This window comes from Cetorhinus maximus, chromosome 18 (assembly GCF_964194155.1).
Source record: "Cetorhinus maximus chromosome 18, sCetMax3.hap1.1, whole genome shotgun sequence".
Classification (NCBI taxonomy): domain Eukaryota; kingdom Metazoa; phylum Chordata; class Chondrichthyes; order Lamniformes; family Cetorhinidae; genus Cetorhinus; species Cetorhinus maximus.
This window is the reverse complement of record NC_135896.1, coordinates 48804241-48826070: the sequence shown is the minus strand read 5'-3', so window position 1 is coordinate 48826070 and position 21830 is coordinate 48804241. Positions and strand designations below refer to the sequence as shown.

At 37.6% G+C, this 21830-nt stretch overlaps 1 protein-coding gene across 11 annotated transcripts in view; it reads right to left on the bottom strand.

Moving 5' to 3' along the window:
- The window catches only part of ktn1 (kinectin 1), a 114686-nt gene that overhangs the window by 27630 nt on the left and 65226 nt on the right, over positions 1 to 21830 (bottom strand). For 8 of the 11 annotated variants that reach the window (XM_078562671.1, XM_078562669.1, XM_078562675.1 and 5 more), the window contains 18 exons: positions 21714 to 21767; positions 21344 to 21381; positions 21172 to 21262; positions 20135 to 20203; positions 17031 to 17068; positions 16859 to 16949; positions 16643 to 16711; positions 14762 to 14802; positions 14599 to 14689; positions 14436 to 14504; positions 13871 to 13908; positions 13167 to 13257; positions 5248 to 5334; positions 4549 to 4638; positions 3471 to 3548; positions 1357 to 1446; positions 1171 to 1263; positions 319 to 390 (listed from right to left, as the gene is read on the bottom strand). In XM_078562671.1, the coding sequence (XP_078418797.1) occupies positions 319 to 390; positions 1171 to 1263; positions 1357 to 1446; positions 3471 to 3548; positions 4549 to 4638; positions 5248 to 5334; positions 13167 to 13257; positions 13871 to 13908; positions 14436 to 14504; positions 14599 to 14689; positions 14762 to 14802; positions 16643 to 16711; positions 16859 to 16949; positions 17031 to 17068; positions 20135 to 20203; positions 21172 to 21262; positions 21344 to 21381; positions 21714 to 21767 (1290 nt within the window). Of the gene's footprint in view, positions 1 to 314; positions 391 to 1170; positions 1264 to 1356; positions 1447 to 3470; positions 3549 to 4548; positions 4639 to 5247; positions 5335 to 13166; positions 13258 to 13870; positions 13909 to 14435; positions 14505 to 14598; positions 14690 to 14761; positions 14803 to 16642; positions 16712 to 16858; positions 16950 to 17030; positions 17069 to 20134; positions 20204 to 21171; positions 21263 to 21343; positions 21382 to 21713; positions 21768 to 21830 lie in introns of all 11 variants that reach the window. The other 3 variants (XM_078562677.1, XM_078562678.1, XM_078562679.1) reach the window with 2 other exon arrangements.

Sequence of the window (21830 nt, the reverse complement as noted above, 5' to 3'; positions counted from 1 at the left end):
ACCCCTACCTTGTATCCTTCATCTACATCCCTCTAACCCCAATTCTTTCTGAACCTGCCCCTAGAATAAATTCTCCTCAAAAATCATTGAGTTACATTTACAACTTCAACCGTCTGTCATATGTATGCGATTGACATACTTCTGCAGTCATCAATTTCCTCAACCACACCCTCACCTCAGTCTTTGATGACCTTGTCCCCTGTAAAACCCCGATTTTCTCTGTACAGTATAAAGCCCAGAAGATGATACCTCCACATACAAGAATTCAATGTGGACAACAGCTTTTGTTTCTTATGCATACAATAGCAATTCACCTACACTTTCAGCTTCTGTGCTTTCACGTTTCACCCTTTCCAATTCTTGTTCCAGCGTGCGAGCTGATGACTGCATCTGGAATGTAATATACAGAACATTAAAAACTATGAGGGGAAATGCATATTTCTAAAGAATTTGTTCAGTGCTCTTTTACTTGCATAATTGAAAGACAAATTTCGTGTACAGGTAAGTAAGAGCACAATGCTCAGCATTGTTTTGTTTTCCAGATTCTCTTGTGGGTTTCTGAAATCTATCCCAATGATTTTCCTTGAGTCCTAGTAAAAATTAAACAACTAGTATGTTTACAGCAAAATAACACTGGTCATTAGGTAATCTTATCCATTCTGGTCCTGCTTCCTGAACTGCTTGCATTGTTCTGGCAGAGATGCAGGGACATTTGCAGATCCACTTAGTCCTGTCAGGAAAAACTTACTTTCCTTCTAGTCTTCTCTTTCCCCTCCAAAAAAAAACAATCCCAGATTTTGAAACAAGGAATTAACATGTCCATATGCTATGTATTGGTAAAAGAAATATGGATGTTAAAATTTAAGTCAGGCTGCAGTACTTAAAAAGGCTTTCAACAATAGATGGAGAAAAGCACCAGACAAAGCTTTATTGAAAGGGACTTCTCTACTTAGATGAAATGGAGAAAATTACATGGTACAGCCTGACAATTTACATTCACTTTCTTGGCTATAGTACTTTCCTATTCCTATGAGCAGCACATGAAGACTGACCTACTATTAATTGTGTACTACAGGCTTAACCCAAGGATCAGTGTGTAAAGTAACTCAAAACATTTTAACCAATTTATTAATTCTTCTCTCCAGTGAGAGAATTGCATAAGCTGGCTACCTGCATCAATGCCTGCTGGGATTCTTCTAGTTTCAATTTCCATTTGCCTTCCTCCTCTTCAACACTGCTTTGCAATCTCTGCAAAATTCCTTCCTGTGGATAATACCATTAGGAATGTTATTTTTGGGGGAAAAAACATCCAGGACCAAACTCTGCTGGGGGAATAAAAAACGAAGTAAAACTTACTGTTTCGGCAAGTACTGTCTTGTACTTTTCACACTCTAACTGCAACATTGCATGCATTTCCTCACCATCTTTTTCTTTGTGTTCCATGACCTAGATTTTGAAGACAACCAAATAACAGCAATAACTTACACTTTACATACACCTTTAAACAGAAATATTTTAAGGTGCTTCAAATAGATGTGAGGAAAAACAGATACCAAGCCAGAGGAGGAGAAATTAGGGGGGGGGGGGGTGCAAAAGCTTGATCTAAAATGTGGGTTTTAAAAAGGGTGTTGAAAAGGTGAGCAGAGAGGGGCGTTTAGGGAGGAATTTCCCCAAGAGTGGACCTGAATAACTTTTACCTATACTTTCAACAGGTTAAAAAGTGAAAGGGGAAAGGCACAAGATGGCACACTTAGGGTTGTGGCGTTTTTAAATCAGTGCATGGAGTGCGGATCTAATGATGAAATATAATGGCTTCAGTCTTCCCAATTTTTAGCTGATGAAATTAAGACTCATCCAAGTTTGAATGTTGAACAAACAGACCATCAGCAGAAGGGTTAAGAAAGGAGTTGCCCAATGTCTGCAGGTGCCACCATGAAGCAACATAGAAAAGAGGAAGAGGGCAAGGATGGAGCACTGTAAGGCTCCAAAGGTAATGGTGGCAAATGGAAAGAGAAGCTATTGCTTACTTAATTCTCTAGCTACAGTTCAATAGTTAAGAGTGAAACCAAGCAAGGGAGTACCTGTCTTGTATCAAGGAGCTGGTTAATGAAGGGATGGCAGTGGAGAAGGATTGTGGGGTTAACTCCACCTAACATTGCAAAGGAGTCAAAACAGGGATAATACATCATGAAAATTTAACTAAATTCTGGCAGTAAATGTCATCAGACTTCCCAACACCACAGAGCACTATGGCAGATGAAATTTAATTTGTAACACTACCAATTTTCTCTATAAAACACACATTCTTCCTTATTTCTACCATCTTTTGTGATAAGGCTAGGGTGGAATACATCCTTCATTTTCACCTAGCAGAAATCAATAAAATAACATATGTAGCAACCCACTAGGCATTAAGCTAGTAGTTTGTGTTCACATACTTGAAAAGATGTCCACTTCAGCTTTAATTTTTTGTTGCACTCAAGGTAACTTTGTTATGCCAGAGCCAGCCACTGCCCGAAATGTGCCTTGGCTCTAACTTCAGTGCAATGCCCATTACAATACATCAGCTTGGCTCAATTGACAGCATTATGATCTGAGCCAAAAGATTTCACCACTCCAAGACTTGAGCCCACTCTAGGCTAAGACTTAAGGAACTGCACTGTCTCAGGTGCCAGTCTTTGAAAGAGTGTGTTCCAGTTTGCTTGTTCTGCTGGTTCAGGTGGCTGTCAAGATCTCATGGCATTATTCGAAAAAAGGCAGGTAATTTTCCCGTGTCTTGATAGCATGCCATTTGGCACATTTGGGTTGTTAAAGATATAAGGGAACTAAATAGTTCCTTATCACACCAGCAAATTTTCATTGTGTTATAGTGACTCAAATGAAGTCTCATTCTAGTTGAAAGATAAATAACCTCACTGAACTACTGATCAAGTTCCTTTCTGTTCATAGCTTTTATGAAATGTATAATCAGTCAGGGAGCTTCATAAAGGCGACTAGCATTTACTGGTTTGTCAGCTAGCACTTGCTGAATAGGAGAAGGGGCTATTCTCCACAAGCCTCATAACAGCTCCCCATTTCTACCAGATGTAACTTTGCTGCATCAGATCACTATATTGCTTACTTGAAAGATATTTGACAGTACTCCATAGAAGCAGTCAGGCTAACAATTTAAAAATGCTTGAGAAATTAAGTAATTCCAAATGCCAGTGAATGAATTTGCACAGTTCTCATATACCCCATTAACATATATCCAGGTAACACAATAGTTCCATCATTCAGGTTCATATTTTCTATACAAATTTTGCCATGACCTTTCCCACACAGTTCAAATTTCTAACTCAACTGTTGGCCAGAAAACTTGAGGGGTAATGTGTATAACATGAAGAGAGAAAATCAACCAAATTAATGAAAAGCATATTTTGCTATAATACAACAGCCTTTCCCAGAATAATTTTTTAAAATATACAAACCTTTGTTTGTTCTGCTAGCAATGAAGACAAAGTTTTTTGTGCTGCAATCTCAAACTCCTGCAACCACTCTGAATATTCCTATAAACATAAAGAACAGCTGCTTTTCATATTGGGGAGAAAGTAATTTTTCTGCTTCACAAAGCACAAGTCAGAATTCATGCTGAAGTTGAAGACACTTCAGTTTTTCTAATAACCTTTTATAAACTTTACTTCACAAGGCTGACTAGTTTTGAGTACGGTCTTGAATTCACCTTAACATAGAAACTTTTATTTAGTTGCATTCTAAATCAAGACAGGAAACAAATAATGGTGCTTAAAAATGACCAATATTTCAAGGCAAAACAGTATTTCTTTACAACTCATTGAAGAACATAAAGTACATATGTCAGAACCAAAATATCCTAAAGAAACTCAAAAGAGAAATACAAAACAAAAACAAAAAAAAGTCTCAAACCACCAAAATACTATTTAATTCAAATTATTCTTGCTCATTTGGCAAAGGCTGCGTTTGCTGTCTACATCATACATGAGCAGTTTGAGTGTGTTACACCATGAGGCCACTGCGAACAACATAGATGACAGCCGCCAGGACCAAAGATGGCGCTGCTCAAATCATCACACCTGTTTTAGGTGGCGGCATCCTTTATGACTCCATAAAGTTAACAACAATTCTAAATCCACTGGGCAAAGAAAATACCTAAAAAAATACTGTGAACATGCATTCAACCAATTTTTTAAAATCACAGCGCCACAGTTTTAATCCCCAGTGGGACAGAGGTGGATCAAATAGACTATCTGGAGAAAAGTCTCAGATTGTAACCTGTTTCATTAAATGTGCTATTTTTCCTGCATATGAACTTTCTCCAGTTTCAAAATGCAAGTGCTGTATTTATACAATAATATAGTTTCACTGTGCCTCTGAAGGCTATGCGTATGCGCAGAGGGGTACTGGCAGGCTGGGGCCGGGCACAGCGGAGTGACGTCATTAGTTTTTTGCACATGTGCGGACCAGTTGTCAGGAGACAGGCATTGACAAAAGCACAAGTAGTCTTATACAAGTTAGATAAAGAACAATTACCGAGGTAGAAGCCACCAGCACCCTGGGAAACAGTTTTTTCAGAACATCTCTGGTCAATGACTGTACAGCAACAACTTGTTGATCTTTCTCCTGTTCCAAAAGATAAATACATTTGGAAGTTACATAATAATTCATTAAATTTTGTGCCTTAAGTGGCTAGCAAGCAAGCAAGCAGTGGCACAGCACACCGGTATACCAATACACCATGCCACAATGACAGGGGTGCTATTTTCACCCTTGATCTTTTTTTCCTCAGCTGTACACTGGGGAGGTATTTTGGGGAGACGTTTTCCCAGTGAGAGGAAAGGGAACAAAAAGCACAGCAGTCTCCTTCAGACACCTCCAAGCAGCCAGTTACAGAGCAATATTGGCAGAGGCCTGGAAGCACGCTCGCTAGCTGACTGTCTTAGGATGATGGGGCAGCAGAAGGGGAGAATGAGGAAAAGAAAAAAGTAAGAATGAGCACAAGGAGGACAACAAATAAAAACTGGCAAGCAAACAGCATAAGATCCTATATGTTAAATTTAAAACTAGACCAACAAAACAGACATGCAGACATGAAATCAAAGGTCCAGGAAAGGAACAGAACAAGCAGAGTGTGGAATGGTTAGGTACAAGTGTCTTTAAATTTAAAGTTATTTTGATTTTCAGATTGCAGCAGAAATTATCTACTGTAAAAATTTTCACATTTATTACAACCTTGGCTGTCTTGTTCACTTTGTCCTGCAACATTTTTTCAGTTGATGTCAATGCTTCCATTGCTTTCCAGTTTTTCTCCCGAAGTTCCTAATTATTTTTAGAAAGAACTATTTCAGTTCAGCCAGGAAATTTTGAAATGATTAGACTTTTTAAAAAAGATCTGGGGATTAACAATTGCGAATTTATAATGTAAACTGCTAAATGCATATGAAGTACTTTGCACCATTCATCATAAAGACAAAGCTGGAAAAAAACACTTGATATCTACTCTTGAAAGATTGTTAAAAATGAAGGAAACAGATTTTCACAACATTACTTAAATGTTAGCTAAATCCAAGACAACAGGACTGCAGTACAGAACAGAATAGAAAAACAAAACTGCAAAAATGCTAGAATTACAAGCATCTGAAAAAGACATGTTAACACTTCATCTATCTTTCTCTTTCAGAAGCCAACCAACCTTTGCATTTCCAGCATTACAGTTTTATTTCAAGATGAAAATGGAATAAGTACAGTAATTAAGTTAGGAAAAAGTATCAAAAGATTACACAGTAGACCTGCGAAAGAATGCATAACTAGGGGGTCAGCCGAATGGTCCCCTGCAGCAAGGTGAAAGATTGGCAAAAGACTCATTCTGTGATCAAAGGTCATCCAAAGTGTTGCTGGAATGTTTATAAAACATTAAATGCAAACAAGTTTATTATGGCAACAGTTTAAGAAAACAAACCACTTCAATTTCCCCCCATCCTCCTGAAGGAATGTAGTCTTGTGGAGAAGACAATCAGCTCTTCAGTACCTCTCCAAAATGGCCATTATTTATGTGTAAACCACAATGGGAGGATAGACAACCTTGGTGAGGCAGATCCTGTGGCAGGAGTACACGGATAATGTTCAGAATTGAAACCCCAAGCAAATTTCTCCTTCCAAATCCTGGATGCCACTTCCAAATGTAGCCCTGGCTAAAATCAATACACAGAGATCGAGCCAAAAGTGTTCTTCAGCTACACAACTTGATTACACATGAAACCATCCATATAAGTAGAATTTACAAGATGGAAACTGAACATTTGGCCAAACCATCCATATCAGTACTTAACCTCCAATGGTCATATTCATATTTAATTGCTCTGTTCTTGAATCACATTATCCCTTTTAATTCATCCATCTATACAATCTAATCTCAAATGCTCTTAGTCCCTGTCTCAACAATTAAGTCAGGAAATGGGTTTCTCCTGCATGTCTTGCATTTAGTCTTATATCTACAGTTCCCCATTCTTGACCATGAAACTTTTGGAAGCTGTCTGCTTCACTTTACCAGTCTTACCTCTTCAATTTTAAACACTACCATCATAATGTTGGGTTTTTCTAACAAACAGACCCGACTTTCAAGTCTTTGTTCATTTGTTTTCCCACACCAGACAGCATCTTAGCGAATGGTTTTACAGAGGGTACAATGCAATGTTCTTCCTATAGTTTGAAATCAATATTGCACACAGTCCTCCAATTAAGGTCTAAAGCATTCTAGAGGTTCATTAACTCCTGGGTTTTACTCCATAGCTTGTGACGAAACCTAGAATTTCATTATTTTTTTCGGTTACAGCCTTACCAACTCAAGGCGTTGTCATGTCATGGAAACCTGTATTCCCAAACCCTTCAGCTCTTCGACAGCACTGCACCCACTTCCAGTTAAGAGTATGATTACCGCATCTTTTAAAAAGTCGCTATTACCTCTCACAGTGACAATGAATTCCACCTGCCATTTTCTAACCCATTCTAGTATCTAATCAACATCCCTTTGGTCTAATAAAGAATCAACCATATCTCCTACTTTGATATCATCTGCAAACTTTACATGTGCTTCCTGTAGGTCTATATCCAAAGCACTAATATGCACATTGAACTAAAGTGGCCCCAGAACTCAGTTCTGTGGCTTCCCACCACACAAAAAAACCCTCAATTCTTATTGTTTTCTGCCTTCCAACTCATTTTTAAACCCAGTTTTGTATCCTCCTCTTAATTACCTTAACTTCAACCATGGGTTCTACTGAATTTTTTTAAATTGTATTTAAAATCTTATTAAATTGTGGCCATCACACCCATATTTAGCTGGCCTATTTAATTTTGCATATCCAGCTTCATTACCTCCACCTCTCTAGGTCTACCAATATACTATGAATAAGCAGCCCTATGTATTTTTAATGAAATCTCTTCATTTACTCTCTGTCCCAATATATGGATAGTTAAAACTTCTGATTATTCCTACACATGTTTGACTGTAGATTTCCTTATCTAATTCCTTCCAGAAAGTACCAAGCCAGTTCTAATCTTTGTGCTCCATCCCTATTGATCTTTTGTAGCCCTTCCTTGTCTGTCTCAAACCCTCGCTGCTTCATGTAATCTCTTGTATCAATACTGCCACACCATCACCTAGTTTCATACAGGATATACTTACTTCCTAATTTTGACCAGCTTGCAGTAAGGTTCATGCTAGTCTAGGTCTCTCAAAGAATGGCTTCCAGTTTCTCTAGTTTATTCTGTATACTCTGCATACTGCAATAGCTGCATTTTAATCTTTGCTTTTTTTTTTATTCGAAGGGTAGTTTTTCTCCATTTGATTGCCTTTCATCTAAGCTATCATCCATTGCATCAGTTTTTGCTCCATTAAAACCCAGCCCATTTGACTGTGTTCCTCGACTTCATATCGCTCATGCTATATTTTTCTGCATCAATATTACCCTTTTCTAATTTTCCCTTCTGATCCAGTTGATCAAAAATTGGCTCCATTTTCCCCATCGTCCCCTTCCTTCCTAGTTTAAGAACCTTATCACCACCATATATTGATTTGTCCCATCCTCCTTATTTAGATGTAGATCATCCTTGCAGAAGTTTGTCAGTCCAAGAACTGGAGCTAATGCCCAAAATGCAGTTTCTTGTCCTTACTTAATATCTTTAGCCATGCATTGATTTCCCTCATCTTATCCTCCCTATTCTAATGCACACTGACAAAGTAATCTTGAGATTACCAACCATGAAGTACTGCTCCTTGAGAATTTTCCTAATCTCAAATTCATCTTACAAGAGTTCAGGTCTTAACTATGTTACTGGCTCCCACACTGACCACAATGACTGATTTTCCATTCCCTATAAGTTATTTTACATTATGCGAGATGACCCTTAACCTAGCACCTGGGAAGCAACAGAATACCTGGATCCGTCAGTCTGGTCTGCAAAAGATTGCATCAACCCCTTTAACAACGGAATTCCTAGTTATCTTTGATACATGCAGGTACAACAGCAGAGAAGGAAAGGAAAGAAAAGAAAGCAAATCCTGTAGTCCGGATCCCACTACCTCATCAGATGTCCTGCCTCACATGCCAAAAGATCTCAGGTCAAGAATCTGCCTGCTCAGTCACACGAAGATCCACGTCAGAAATCCTGAGTGGACGTCATCCTCTAATAAAGGCAGCCGACAATGACTCATTAAATATCAAAAGCCATTTGTTAGTTTCTGTTATTGTAAAACCTTACACTTCACGTTAAGTTTAACTTTTCAGGAAATGCCAAATTAATTAAAATTTACATATCTGCAAAACCAGAATATACTGTGTGTGGAAATGGCCATCTTTTCTAAATAAGGTGAAGTTATGAAACTTAATTCATTGAGGTGAGCAATTATTCCTCCAAGCCCAACAGTAGCATACCAAACTCCCACTTCTGTTTGTTAGAGGAAGGCACCATGTCTGCATTACTCCACGAAACGGGACACTCCCATAAACTTTCAGTGGGTGGTTACAACCAACATTATATTAGGTTGAACTTTCTCGTCCTACTATTGTACAGTCCAATCAATTTTAATGAAAAAATAAGAAATCACTTGAGGGGACAAGGTTTTCAAAGTAATTCTGAATACAAATTGCTCAGAACCAATTCAAGCCTTAAATACTTATCTGTACTCAGAAGTTTAGAGGATTGCGTTGTTATTTATGTCTTTTTGTTTCTTTCCTTTACATAAGGCTTTATAAAAATTAACTTGCTCAGAACTCATGACATCTCCCACTACACCATCCCCATAACCCCACCTGTATTCTCTGCACCATTTTTACAATAAGTCATTTTGAGGTAGGTTTTTTTGTCCTTCTCCTGCTATCTGGTTGATGGTTTAGTATCTTAAGATAAACTCCTCAATAAAAGTCATTTTTCCTCACCAAGAGTACTTCAGCTGGCTTAAGCTCTTCAACATCAAGGCAATGACACTGTGCTGATATTGGTTATACTCAAGGTAGCTTCAATGTTTACAATATATACCTCCATATGAAAAAGCTGAACTGCACTGAATACTTCTGAACTATAGAACATTGTCTCAGTGTTCAGAAAGTTGGCCTTCCACTGTCAATTGTCCAAATTGGTGGAGATATTGCTGGTTGACACTTTGGCCATACTGAATGCAGGGGTCCCGTCTCCTCTTCTGAGGATATGTCTTTTGAGTAAGTCACAGAACAAATGGGTCTGTTGAATTGAGCTCAATGTAAAATGCTCTGCTATTCATTTGGAGGGTGTGCAGTGTTTGTAATTGATAGAAGTGGGTAGGGAAAAAAAAAGATAATTGTTTAGCGGACATACATGAACTTGGGCATTATGAATTGTATCAGCAATTCCTGACCAGAAATGGTCATCTTTCTTTCACTTGCTCTATTTCTCCTCAATTCTATTCTGATGAACACAAGAAATATGGTCCATTTTATGCTCAATAACAAATATTATTTGCTTTTACAATGAACACATTCACCAATTCATGATCAAAGCACTTAATGCCTTCAACAGAAGTTGACAAAACATACAATATGATTATGTTAGCCAATACTGTTAATGGTGCTCTCGCTTCAGATGTTGCCCCTCTCTCCTTTAAATCTGCTATCACCCCACTCAAGAAACCAACACTTGACCCCACAGTACTTGCAAGCTACCACCCCATCCCCAACCTGCCCTTCTCTAAAAGGTGCTTATATGTTTTCACGTCCCAAATCTGTGCTCATCTTTCTTGGAACTCCATGTTTGAATCCCTCTGATAAGAACTGCTTTGGTACCGTGGCGTGGGGAAAACCTGATTAAAGTCACAAATTGTATCCTACGTGATTGCGACAGAGGTAAACTATTCCCCCTTGTCCTTCTTAACCAGTGTGGTCTTTTGGCACAGTTGGCCACATCATTTTCCTCCAACACCTCTCTGCTATCATCCAGCTGGGTAAGGCTGCTCTCAATTAGGTAAGAATGGACTAGGTATCAGGATATCACTTGCAATGGCTTCACATCCCATTCCCAGATCATAGCCCAAGGATGTTTCCTTGGCTCCCCCTCCTATTTCTCAACCATATACTACCCTTTGGCAACATCTGAAAGCACAAGCTGATGACACCCAGCTCTACCTTACACAAATACACAATTCAAGAGTAGGCCACTCAGCCCCTCGAGCCTGCTCTGCCATTCAATAAGATCATTACTGATCTGATTGCAATCTCCCAGCTACCCACAATAACCTTTTACCCCCTTGCTTATCAATAACCTACCCACCTCTGGCTTAAAAATATTCAAAGACTCTGCTTCCACTGCCTTTTGAGGAAGCACGTTTCAAAGACACGCGATCCTCAGAAAAAAAATTTATCCCCATCACAATTCTAAATGAGCGACCCCTTATGTTTAAACTTCTCCACCACCTCAACTCCCGTGTTGCTAAAATAAGTCTGCTTATCTAGCATCCAGTGCTGGATGAGCAGAAATTTTCAATTAAATAGTGGGAAGATTGAAACTATTGTTTTCAACCCCGACTCCAAACAGCATTATCTAGTGAGCAACTCCATCCCTCTCCCTGAAAATAGTCAGACTAAACCAGTCTGTTCACAAACCTGGTGTCATATTTGACCCCAATATGAGTTTCCAATAACATATGCACAACACTAAGACAACTTATTTCCACCTCCATGACACTGCAGCCTCACTTTGTCCCTATTTCAGCCCACGTGTTGCAGAAATCCTCATTGATGCCTTTGTGCCCTCTAGAGTCAACTATTTCAATGCACTCCTAGCTGGTCTCCCACATTCTAGCCTCTAAGTTTGAGGTCATTTAAAACTTTGCTGCCGGTGCCTTAACTCGCACCAAGTCCCGTTCTCCTGTCACCCGTGCTCGCTGACTTATATTGCAAGACGAGTCTTGATTTTAAAACTCTTTAAAACCTACCTCTCTGACCAAGCTTTTGACCACCTGACCTATCATCTTGTGGCTTGGTGTTATTTGGTTTTATTTTGCTTTAGAAGCACTTTGCGATGTTTATATTCAAGAACAGGCCAGTTAAAGAAAAAAGGGAATACTACTACTGAAGCTCCAATTTTCTGTCTTACGTTTGCTTGCTTTGCCAGCTTTTGTAGCTCTATTTGGTGGATGATCATTGGCATGTGCTCCAGAAAAAGAACAACTTGCAGCTATAAGCAGATTCTGAGCACCAATATTACTTTATTCTTAAAAAGGACAGCACTGTTTGGTTATTCATTCTAGAGGCTCATTCTGATGATTGGTATAGATGCCTCAATTCCAAGGACAAAAGCGAGAATGCAAGGACAGTTTGGTTTGAAAACAACCCAGTAGGCCCACTGCCTTCCTCTGCAAAGACTGCCACGCCAATGTGTTGAGAAGGTGCATGATTCGCTGGCCTAATTCTCTGGGCCCTCTTCTTGGCCACTTGAGCTTTTCGTTCTGCTCGCCTCTTCCAATGCTCTTCCCAACAGTCAACCTCCAATGATCATGGTAGTCAGCAACTGTCTCCCAGTTGTCAGTGCCAACATCCAACATCTTCATATCTCACTTGCAGGTGTCCTTGCAGCAAATGTACAGATGCCCAGGAGGTCGTAACCCTAAAGCCAGCTCACCATTCAGACTGCTGTCCATCCGAAGAACCTGGCCGAGCCAATGCTGATGTCGTTGACATAGCAATGAGTGTATGCTGATGGAATTATCCCACTACAGGACCTCAGAGTTGGTGACCTTGTCATGCCAAGAGATGCCGAGGACATGACTGGGACAGTGAAGGTATAAACTGTTCTCTTTTCCTCCTGCCTAAGATATGTTGTCCATGTCTCATGACTGTAGAGGAATGTGCTGAGGCTGCAATCAGGTTGCTGCTGTTCCACTCTTTCCCAGCTTGGACATACAGCTGCAGCTTTTGCAGCACGCACATTGATTTTAGCATCAAAGGTCAGATTACTGGTGATTGTGGAGCCTAAATATGTGAAACTATCAAAGCCTCCAGTTTCACATGGTCAATGCTGATAGGTGATGGCATGGCAACATCCTCAGCCATGACATTTGTCTTCCTGATATGGATAATCAAACCAAACTCTTTAGAGGCATGAGGGAGTCTATCCATTTGCTGCTCAAGGTGTTCATTGGTATGGAATGCTAGTGCATAGTCCGCACAGGGAGACCGAGTACTTGGTATACCTTTATCTTGAACCTCTGGTGAGCAAGGCTGAATAGCTTGTCAGTCAGTTCTAGTACGTAAGCAGACATCCTCCGTAGATGACCTAAAGACCTATATATTGATACATACCTATATACACAATGCTTGCAATAGATACAACTGTAACATGGTAAAACTGTTAAATTACAGGGAGGATAGATCATGAACAGCCATATGGCAAATTATGCCCAAAACAGAAAAATTAGGATGAAGGTGAACAAAATTTTTTTTTAAAATTCCACAAGTTTTACTCCTTTTTCAATGAACAATAATGCCTGCCGTTCACAGAATCAAATTGTGCCGCATGTATTGTAATTCATGTTTTTGGAAGGCAAAAACAATAGCTCCCAGTCAGGAATATTAGATCTGTCATACAAAGAACTATCACAAATTACTTAAAGTTACACTTACATTGTTTTTCTTCCTTTGCTGATTAACCGCTGCCTTTAGTGACTCCATTTCTCGATGCAAAGAATCAATCTCCTGGTCTTTTCCCGAAAGTCTAAAGATAATTACAATTAAAATGTTGGCATAAAATTCCATCCCTTCTCCAAATGATTATTCACATTCAGTACTGTAGAGTGTCATGTTTTTACATTTAACTTCAATGTAGTACCACCAGCTCCTTCAATTAACCTATTAAACACTGAAACAAGTGAAGAAAATATCTATTTGTGAAAAAAACCCTTCAACTGACAAGACTATGCAACCTAATTACACAAATGTAGTGTGCTATTAAGTTGTGCATTATTTAATTAGGACACATTCCGCCATCTGTTAGCATTTAGCACATGCATGGAAAAAACTAAGCTAGTGTCTGAAGAAAAAGTAAAAATACTAAGTGCCAGAAAAACTCTGGGTCTGGCAGAAAGAGAGTTATGAAGCATCATATTCTACTTAAAACAATAACTTTTTCTATCTCCACAGATGCTGCCAGATATGAATTTTCCCAGCATTGTTTTCTTACATCCAATTTCCAACATCTGCAATATTGTGCCTTCACTATATGAAAAGGTGGCTATTGAAAACTGATTATTAACTTATCAGCTTTCTTTATGCAAAATAAAAATTGATGAACAGGGAAAAAATAAAATTGCGCCTGATGGCTCACTTACACATTCAGCAATACTTCACTCTTGAGCAGTGCAGAGTCCTGTTTCAAGGCAATAAAAGTGGTTTAAAATAAAAATATTAACATATATGTACAAGGTACAACGTACCTCCACAATGCATCAGTAACTTTCATATCAGAACAAATATTATAAGATAAAAGCAACATAACCTGCATATAATTTGCTTGTGTTCATGCTCGAATAATATTTTTAAATAAACTTACATTTAAGTAAAATATAAATTTAGTCACTATACAATGCTATCAAATACATTTGCACTTTAGGCTATCAGCCCAGATATGTACAAGTTGGAGCAGCATGCCATTTTTTTGGGGTATGTGTGGAATGGAGCACTTCAGAAAGGACAAACATTCTTCTTTGGGCATGGGATTGTGATACCGTAAGCATTAAGGATTAATGGTTTATCAATTTGATCAGAAATTATAGCCAAGTAGGAAAATGGAAATATCAAGATTCTCAATACTTCAAACGCATTGTGCAAACATAAAATGATAAGATACACAAGGGAGACAAATAAAGCTTACTACCATCTTGTCTAAAACCTTACCTGTTCATTGGTTTTATCGTACAACTGTTGAATTTGAATTTTCAGTCCTGCGTTTTCATGCTGAAGATCCTTTTTTTTCAGAAAAGGGAAATTTAGTTAGAGAAATACAAACTTGTAAGTTCATATACTCTAAAATGCAGTCATTGAAAAGTGCTCCGATTACCTGCAATTTTGTAACAAAGATAGCAACTTCCTCTCTGCTGTTGCAAAGTGTAGCCTTCAAGTTATTAATTTCTTGTTCTTTACTTTCAATTCTGTAAGTAAAATCAAGGTCAGATAGCCTGTATATTACTTGTGAAAAATTAACAATTTTGAAATATACTTACATAATTTGAGATTCCTTTATCAGATTTGTTTTAGTGGAAACCTAAAGATGCAAAAATTCACAAAATACATGTTGAAATATCACTAATATGGACAATCTTCCTAGGTCAGAAAATAACAATTACCCTCGGAAGGTTTTACAAACTAAAATAAGGGAGCGACATTCAAAGATCAAAATACATTTGCCTGGCCTCCAAAGATTTCCATCAAGAATTTAAACAGTATTAATCTGCATGACATGCAACACCATATCACAAATTGTTTAAAAACATTTGCTATCCCTATTTATTTTTACTACAACGTATATGAAACAGACCTCAGATTTCTAAAAATTCAGTAACAAATACAAATGAATAAAACAATGAAAAATTTTACTTGTCTTAAATTTGGGCAGAAACAAATTGATGAAACATATTCAGAAATAATTAAATCTTAATTATTAAAGAATGGTCCAGATTTAGTTGGAATATGTCCCCTTAGACTTGCTAATGTTTTTTGCCCACAAAGTTGCTGCAAGTGCGAACCGACAGTGAGGGCAATAGTGCATCTGGGACCTTCGTGAACACTGGGACAGACAACCTATCTCCTTAACCTATGTGAAATAAACAGGAGGATTGGGATGCAAAGAATTAGAGTAAGTGAATCCAATGTCAAATCAGCAACAAAAAAGAAAGAAGGAAGAAGATAGATTATATTGAGACACAGAAGCAGAAGAGTGTAAAAATGTATATTTGGAACTTGACATTGTTAAAATCTAAAATAATTCGCTACCTGAAAAGAATCAAACTCCACACTTTCATTGCCCACTTCTTTAATAAGGCTGATTGGCAAATAAACACGTCAAGAAAAGAATACTTGCGCTGTTAACTACTAGACCCAATTGCCCCTCAAGTGTGCGACAAAGTTAACATGTAAATGCAGCAACTTCATGAAAGTCACACGGAGGTCAAGGGTGTGATGCTGTTCCTGCAAAACTAACAAAGGGGCACAAATCAGCCAGCAACTTGTAGCAAGGAAGAGACTCCATGACACGTGAATTGCTTCCTCTCTACAAGTTGCTGGCCGAATTGCACATTAATCAGTGTGTGTGTTGCTCACACGCAGTTATTCTTCTAGCAAATTCTGGGCCAGTATTTCTAGTTGACACCCATTAACCTTTGTACACATGCCCTCATATTAGCAATACTTTTTTAAAAAACCATCAAAAATAAAATAAGTTAATTTCTGGAATAGGGCCCCAAAGTAAATAAGGAACTAGAATAACACAAATGGCTTGAAGAAAAATGATTATCCTGATTCCAAATAAGTTTTTTTTTAAAGATGCGAAGATTTTATTAAATAGACCAGTAATCATTTTCCTAGATAATAAAGCCCATCTAGATATGCAGTATCCAGGGTATAACTATAAGAGAATAAGTGCATCATGTTCTATGTCAGTTTCTTCAAAAAGGACAATTTAAACAGATCTTTCATTCCACTGGATGCTGACCCAGTAACAGCAGTCTAAACTTGTGTAGAATTCGAAAACAGCAAAACATCCCCAAGGCCCTTCACTAGGCTGTGGAATGAACACAGCAATTATAGAACATGACTGCAAATCAAAGTGACTGATAGCCAAAGGTAAGCCTCAAGGTGATTTTTGATGATAGGGAGTGATGTAGCCAGCTGAAACTATCCAGAGAGCATTGCAAAATTCAGGGGTTTGACAACTAGAAGTTCACCACTGATGGTAAAACAGAGGCAGGAGACAGACAGAGTCACAAGGATAGAATGTGCAATCTGAGAGTGTAGGTTTGGTCTTCTAGTGCTATTATAAAGCCTCAAAGCTCTGCTAAATATAAACATCAAGAAAGCAAATTTCATTTTTATAATAGGCTAATTACCTGCTCCGCTGTTTGAAGCTGGACATTTTCTACTTGCTTCTTGAGCAAGTTGTGATCTTCTTGCAAATCCTTTACATAATGACAAATGGTAGTAATGAACCACAGTAAAACATAAAAGACCTAAATAACACATCACTTGAAGGCACAAATACAGCACTACACGTTTAAAAATAATGCAACATGACATACGCAAGTCAATGAGAAAAATTCATATACCTGAAATTTTTGCTCATTACTTTCTAACTTAAGCAGCTCCTTTTCCAACTGGTCTTCAACTTTTTTGATCTCTCTAGCCTTGTCAGCAAGTCTGTAGAAATAGAAATTGCTGTTAGTAATCATGTTTTTTTTTTAAAAAGACTTCCTCAAATTATTCTAATATAGGACTTACGCTTTCTGGAGTTCTGCCACCATGGATTCAGAATCAGCCTAAGCAAACAAAAAACAAATAAAACCAATTATCTCAAAATTGGATACTACAGTAATATTCTTCATATTATAAAAGACAAGAAATTTAGGACATAAGGTGCAATGATCAATTCAGCAAATGAAAAATATTTACTTACACATATAGCAAAATGTAATATTCAGGGTGAGGGTTAGAAACAGCATTTTCTAAGGCATCAAAATAGGTCAATTTTGGAAAAGTCTCCAGCCTACAGTTTATGCTCTTGATCATTTAGTGATTTCTGTTGAAATCTGTACATGTGGGCTGGGGGAGGGGGTGGGGGGTGGAAATCAAGGGGAGAAAGGATCGTGTTTCTCTGGGAGAACGCCCACTGTGAATAACTGCAAACACATGCTGCCACGGCTCATATTAACAATGGTTACTTGGACAAGGTATTAACATGCATTATACCCAAGGAGTCAACACCTTAAGGAATAAAGGAAATTGGCACACAAAACAAAGTGTAAGAACCTAAAAAAAACTCGCACCATTTTTTCAGACATACCATTCTGCTGAAATCATGAAATGTAATTTGCAGAAAATTGGAGTCTATTTTATTATTGTGGGATGATTATTAATTTCCACATTTAGGCCAGGCAATTCTCCCTAAGTACTAAATATTGAAGATACAATTCTCAATTGCGATCAGCTGTAAAATATGTTGACCCATACTCAAGTAGCGATATGTGGATTTATCCACATGGTTAGTGTTCAGAGAAGCAGTTCACAGCTATATCTGATACTTCAGTTCAGACACACAAGTGGAGTCCTACTGTTTATTCCTGTTTGTGCCTATCCAACAGACCAGGGCATTAGAACTTTTTCAACATTAAAGTTTAGTTTAGCTTCTTCACTATTGAATGGGGAAGCTGAAAATTTCCCACTAGATTTATTTTCCCAAGAAATGAGACCGATAACTTCGAAACTTTTACCCTTTGGATTCAGTGTTTCCTTTCGTTCTTCTTTAAAACCAGGTCTTACATTGTTATCAGGGTGTTGACTTTTTAAACTCAGTCTTTGGATCATCTTCTTCAAATTTGACCTTTAGATCTCCATTCACTTTCAGAGCTGTATGTTTTTTAATGTTCAAATTTGAAAAAAAGTCTCAGCTAGCCAACCACCCAAGTTGTCTTTCTCCTGTTTAAACGTAGGATTAAGTTTCACCTGCTTTTAAGAATCTCATTCAGGTTTCATCGATGTTTTGATTTTTTAAAATTATTTTTTAAAAAACATTTTAAATTTTTGTCTTCCCACTCAGCACAAGCTCTGTCCAATTCCTTTTCTTCATTTTGAAGTTTTATTTTCCACTGTAGGATTCTAATCCGTCCTTGTAGTTCCATTGTAACAGCAGCAGTTAGAGCCAAGTCATTTTCGTTTAAAGCACCATCTCTCTTTCATTTGCCTATTAGCCTAGAATTCTGCTGCTATATTCTATTTTGACAACTGTGACTAAGGTTCTTCAGGTAAGTTTAATTGAGACAGATCCAACTTCCAGCTTGTTTCAACACTTTGCTGTCAGTCTGAGGCTTCAGAACCTTTTTGATTTCAGAGCTTTGAGCTTTTGACTCTTCAGGCACCCCTCGAGTAAAATCATTGGTCTTTTGGAACAGATTTACAGGCAAGTATGTTTTTCAAAGCCCACTGATCTGGCTGATACATCCTTATCTTAGCGCACTTCAACGGATTTTGTGGACACAGGGCAAGGTCTCCAGCAAGATCGTTCCCCAAGATGAGATTATTAATAGGTCTTTTGGACTCCACTCCCACACTGACAGACCCACTGGCTGAAGCACGGTTTAAATTCATTCCACACAATGAAACACGCAAACAATTTCCATCAATGCCCTGAATATACTTTTATTTAATTAACTCTCTGGAGGGAAATTCACGTCTTTTGCTAACATCAAGCTTTGAGCCAACCCCATATCCATCACCATAGCTCCTTTATCAGACAAAAATATGTCACCCTCAAATATAAAACTCCCATAATCGATGTTCCTATTTAAAACTACTGTAAATATGTCAGATGCTTTCAGTTTGTCACAAGCTTCACTCATTGGTACAGCAGTTTCTGAAAAAAACACTAGACACTCCAACAAAAGCTACGGTCTTAATTTGCAACTTCCAGCAGTCTGCCTTCACATGCCCTGTCTTGTGGGCAATTGTAACATGTTGATCTCCTTGAATCAGATTCATCTCCCCCATTGTCTCTTTCACTGCCTGGAGAAGCAACTTTCATTTCTACTCTCCCCTTCATTGTAATTAAGAGTTCTGTTCACTATTACTTCTCTTACCTCTCCAGTTTGCAAACATTTGTCTGCAAACGCACACAATGCATTTGTGGGATAATTCATAACCATCAGCAAAACACAGCTGCCTCCCCTGTTTTACAAACTTTACAGTCTTCTAGGTGGGACTTGATTCCTAAAGGAACACTTTTTAAATTCCTCCATTAACAGCGCTTCTCTAAGTTTTTCAAAATCTTGATCCAGCTTCATAGCACTATACCACTAATCAAACCATTTATTTTTTTCTAACAAATTCCACAAAAGTCAGATTCTCTTTCAGATTTCTAAATTTTTGTCTATAAGCTTCTGGAATTAACTCATATGCCTTAAGCACAGCAGTTTTAACTGTATCAAAGTCTACAGACAGTTCATCAGAGAGAGTAAATTTCAAGCGCTTTCCCTACCAAAACACGAATAAAATTGCCCAACTTTTTTCTAGGTTATTACAAATTTGTAGCAATTTTCCCCAAGAGACAAAATACATTTTAACTCCCTCCTCACTGGATTTAGCCACTATGCGAATATCCCTTGCCAAAACAATACCAAGAGTTAAATCTCATCCATCGCCAGAGAGGTGGGAGGGGGAAGTGGACAAAAAGTTAATTCAAAATTAGTTAACTATTAAGGGATTTGGGGACAGGGGTAAAACAAGCTTAGGTTTCTATGCAACGTTGAGCCAAAACCCCTCCATATACACTAATCTTTGAGGTTCATCACCGAACGCATCAGAATTCCAGAAGGTACTGATAAAATACTTACTTGCTTATTGATTTCTGAATGTAACTGGTGTACCAGCAATTTCAATTCATCATTTTCTTGCAAGATATCCTATTAAAACCAAAAATAAAATTTAAAACCAAAAGCAATAAAAATTCCTGGCAAAATGCACACAAACTTCATGAACTAACAAGGACCACTACACTATTTTGAAGTCAAGTTCTTGAAGCAAGCAGGATAGAATTCATATGCATAGTGACAACATAATTTGGGTTGTAAACCTAAAGTTAGAAGAATTAATAAATGATCATTTGTTTCCAGGTATACAGGAGCGACCAATACAACTTCCCCAAAAGCGGTCTTCCCTCCTACTGAGGGATGGGCAAATAAAACCAAATGAGAAGTATGAGGCCTGAATTATTAAGGGCATAAATATTTAAATGTCAATGAACAAAATAAATTGAGTTAAGTTCATACAATAATTAATATTTACAACCTTCAAAACAATTTTTATGTAGTATGAAACATTTTGAAAGACACTAACTTGACAGCATATCAAAACTTTAATAATTTTTTTTTAAATCAAGCTTGCAATAAATAAAATATTGAATGTAAAATACCCAGTTAAGAATATATAAACAATCCACTTAACAACGTATAAACAAGTTTATATGGTTTCTATATTGTCCATTGAAAGAATCCAGGCAGAGAAAATTTTAACTTTTCTTCAAAAAAAAGAGGAAAGACTGAGGTCAATGTGGTGAGGTGCGACACTGAAGAACCAGTATGCTGCATTAGAGGTTTGCACTGAAACTTTCTGCTTATAAAGTTCCTAACCTCTGAATAATATTTGGATTCTCCCTAAAGGAAGCACGGGTATGATGAAGTCATATTATTGAATGCAAGTTAAAAGGCCAATGTCACAGACACCAGATTACTTCTCTCAGTTCTGATGAGAACAGGGAAGAACAAATGAAGATATCTGTTCTGTCCTGCTTTCTAGTTTCTTTTTTAAAAATAAAAACATAGAAGGTAGAAATCAGATGGTCACTGGTTCTGTCATAATGAATTCAGGTTACCTGAATTTCAGACATCTTCTTAGCAGCTGCTTCTCTACTGTCTACCAATGCAGCTTTCAAAGAGTCAACTTCTTGTTCTTGCATTCTAATTCTTTAAGCAAAAGAAAACTCAAGTCAGAGAACCTATATTATTTATCAATTAATGCTTCAACATACTGAAAAAAAAACTTACGTTTCCTCAAGATTTTCCAGTTTTGCTGCAGTAGAAACCTATGGATTCAGAATGAAGTTACATCAAAATTCAATGTCACAATCTTGGAAAGGTTTTTCTTAAATACAAATTCACATCACTGCAATCTTCCCAAACAAAATGCAAATTCACATCATTGCAATCTTCCTAAACAAGAAAATAAGAAAATATTTAACTGGAGGCAACGCCACTAAATGCAGCTTAAATTGCCACATTTTTAAGTACATTACTGGACGCAAAGACAGAGCATTTATGCAAGACTCTGGTATATCATGGCTCCTTTAATAGCCATCTTATTGGAAATCTGCAACAAAATATGACCAAAGCATAGAACATTGAGGGAATTCATTACCTGTTGAGCATTTTTTGCTTGCTCTGTGAGCACATCATTGTCATTTTTTAAAGCCTTTGAAGACAAAAACATTTTTTATTTAATCAATAGTACTACATAAACAGCATGTGAAAACTT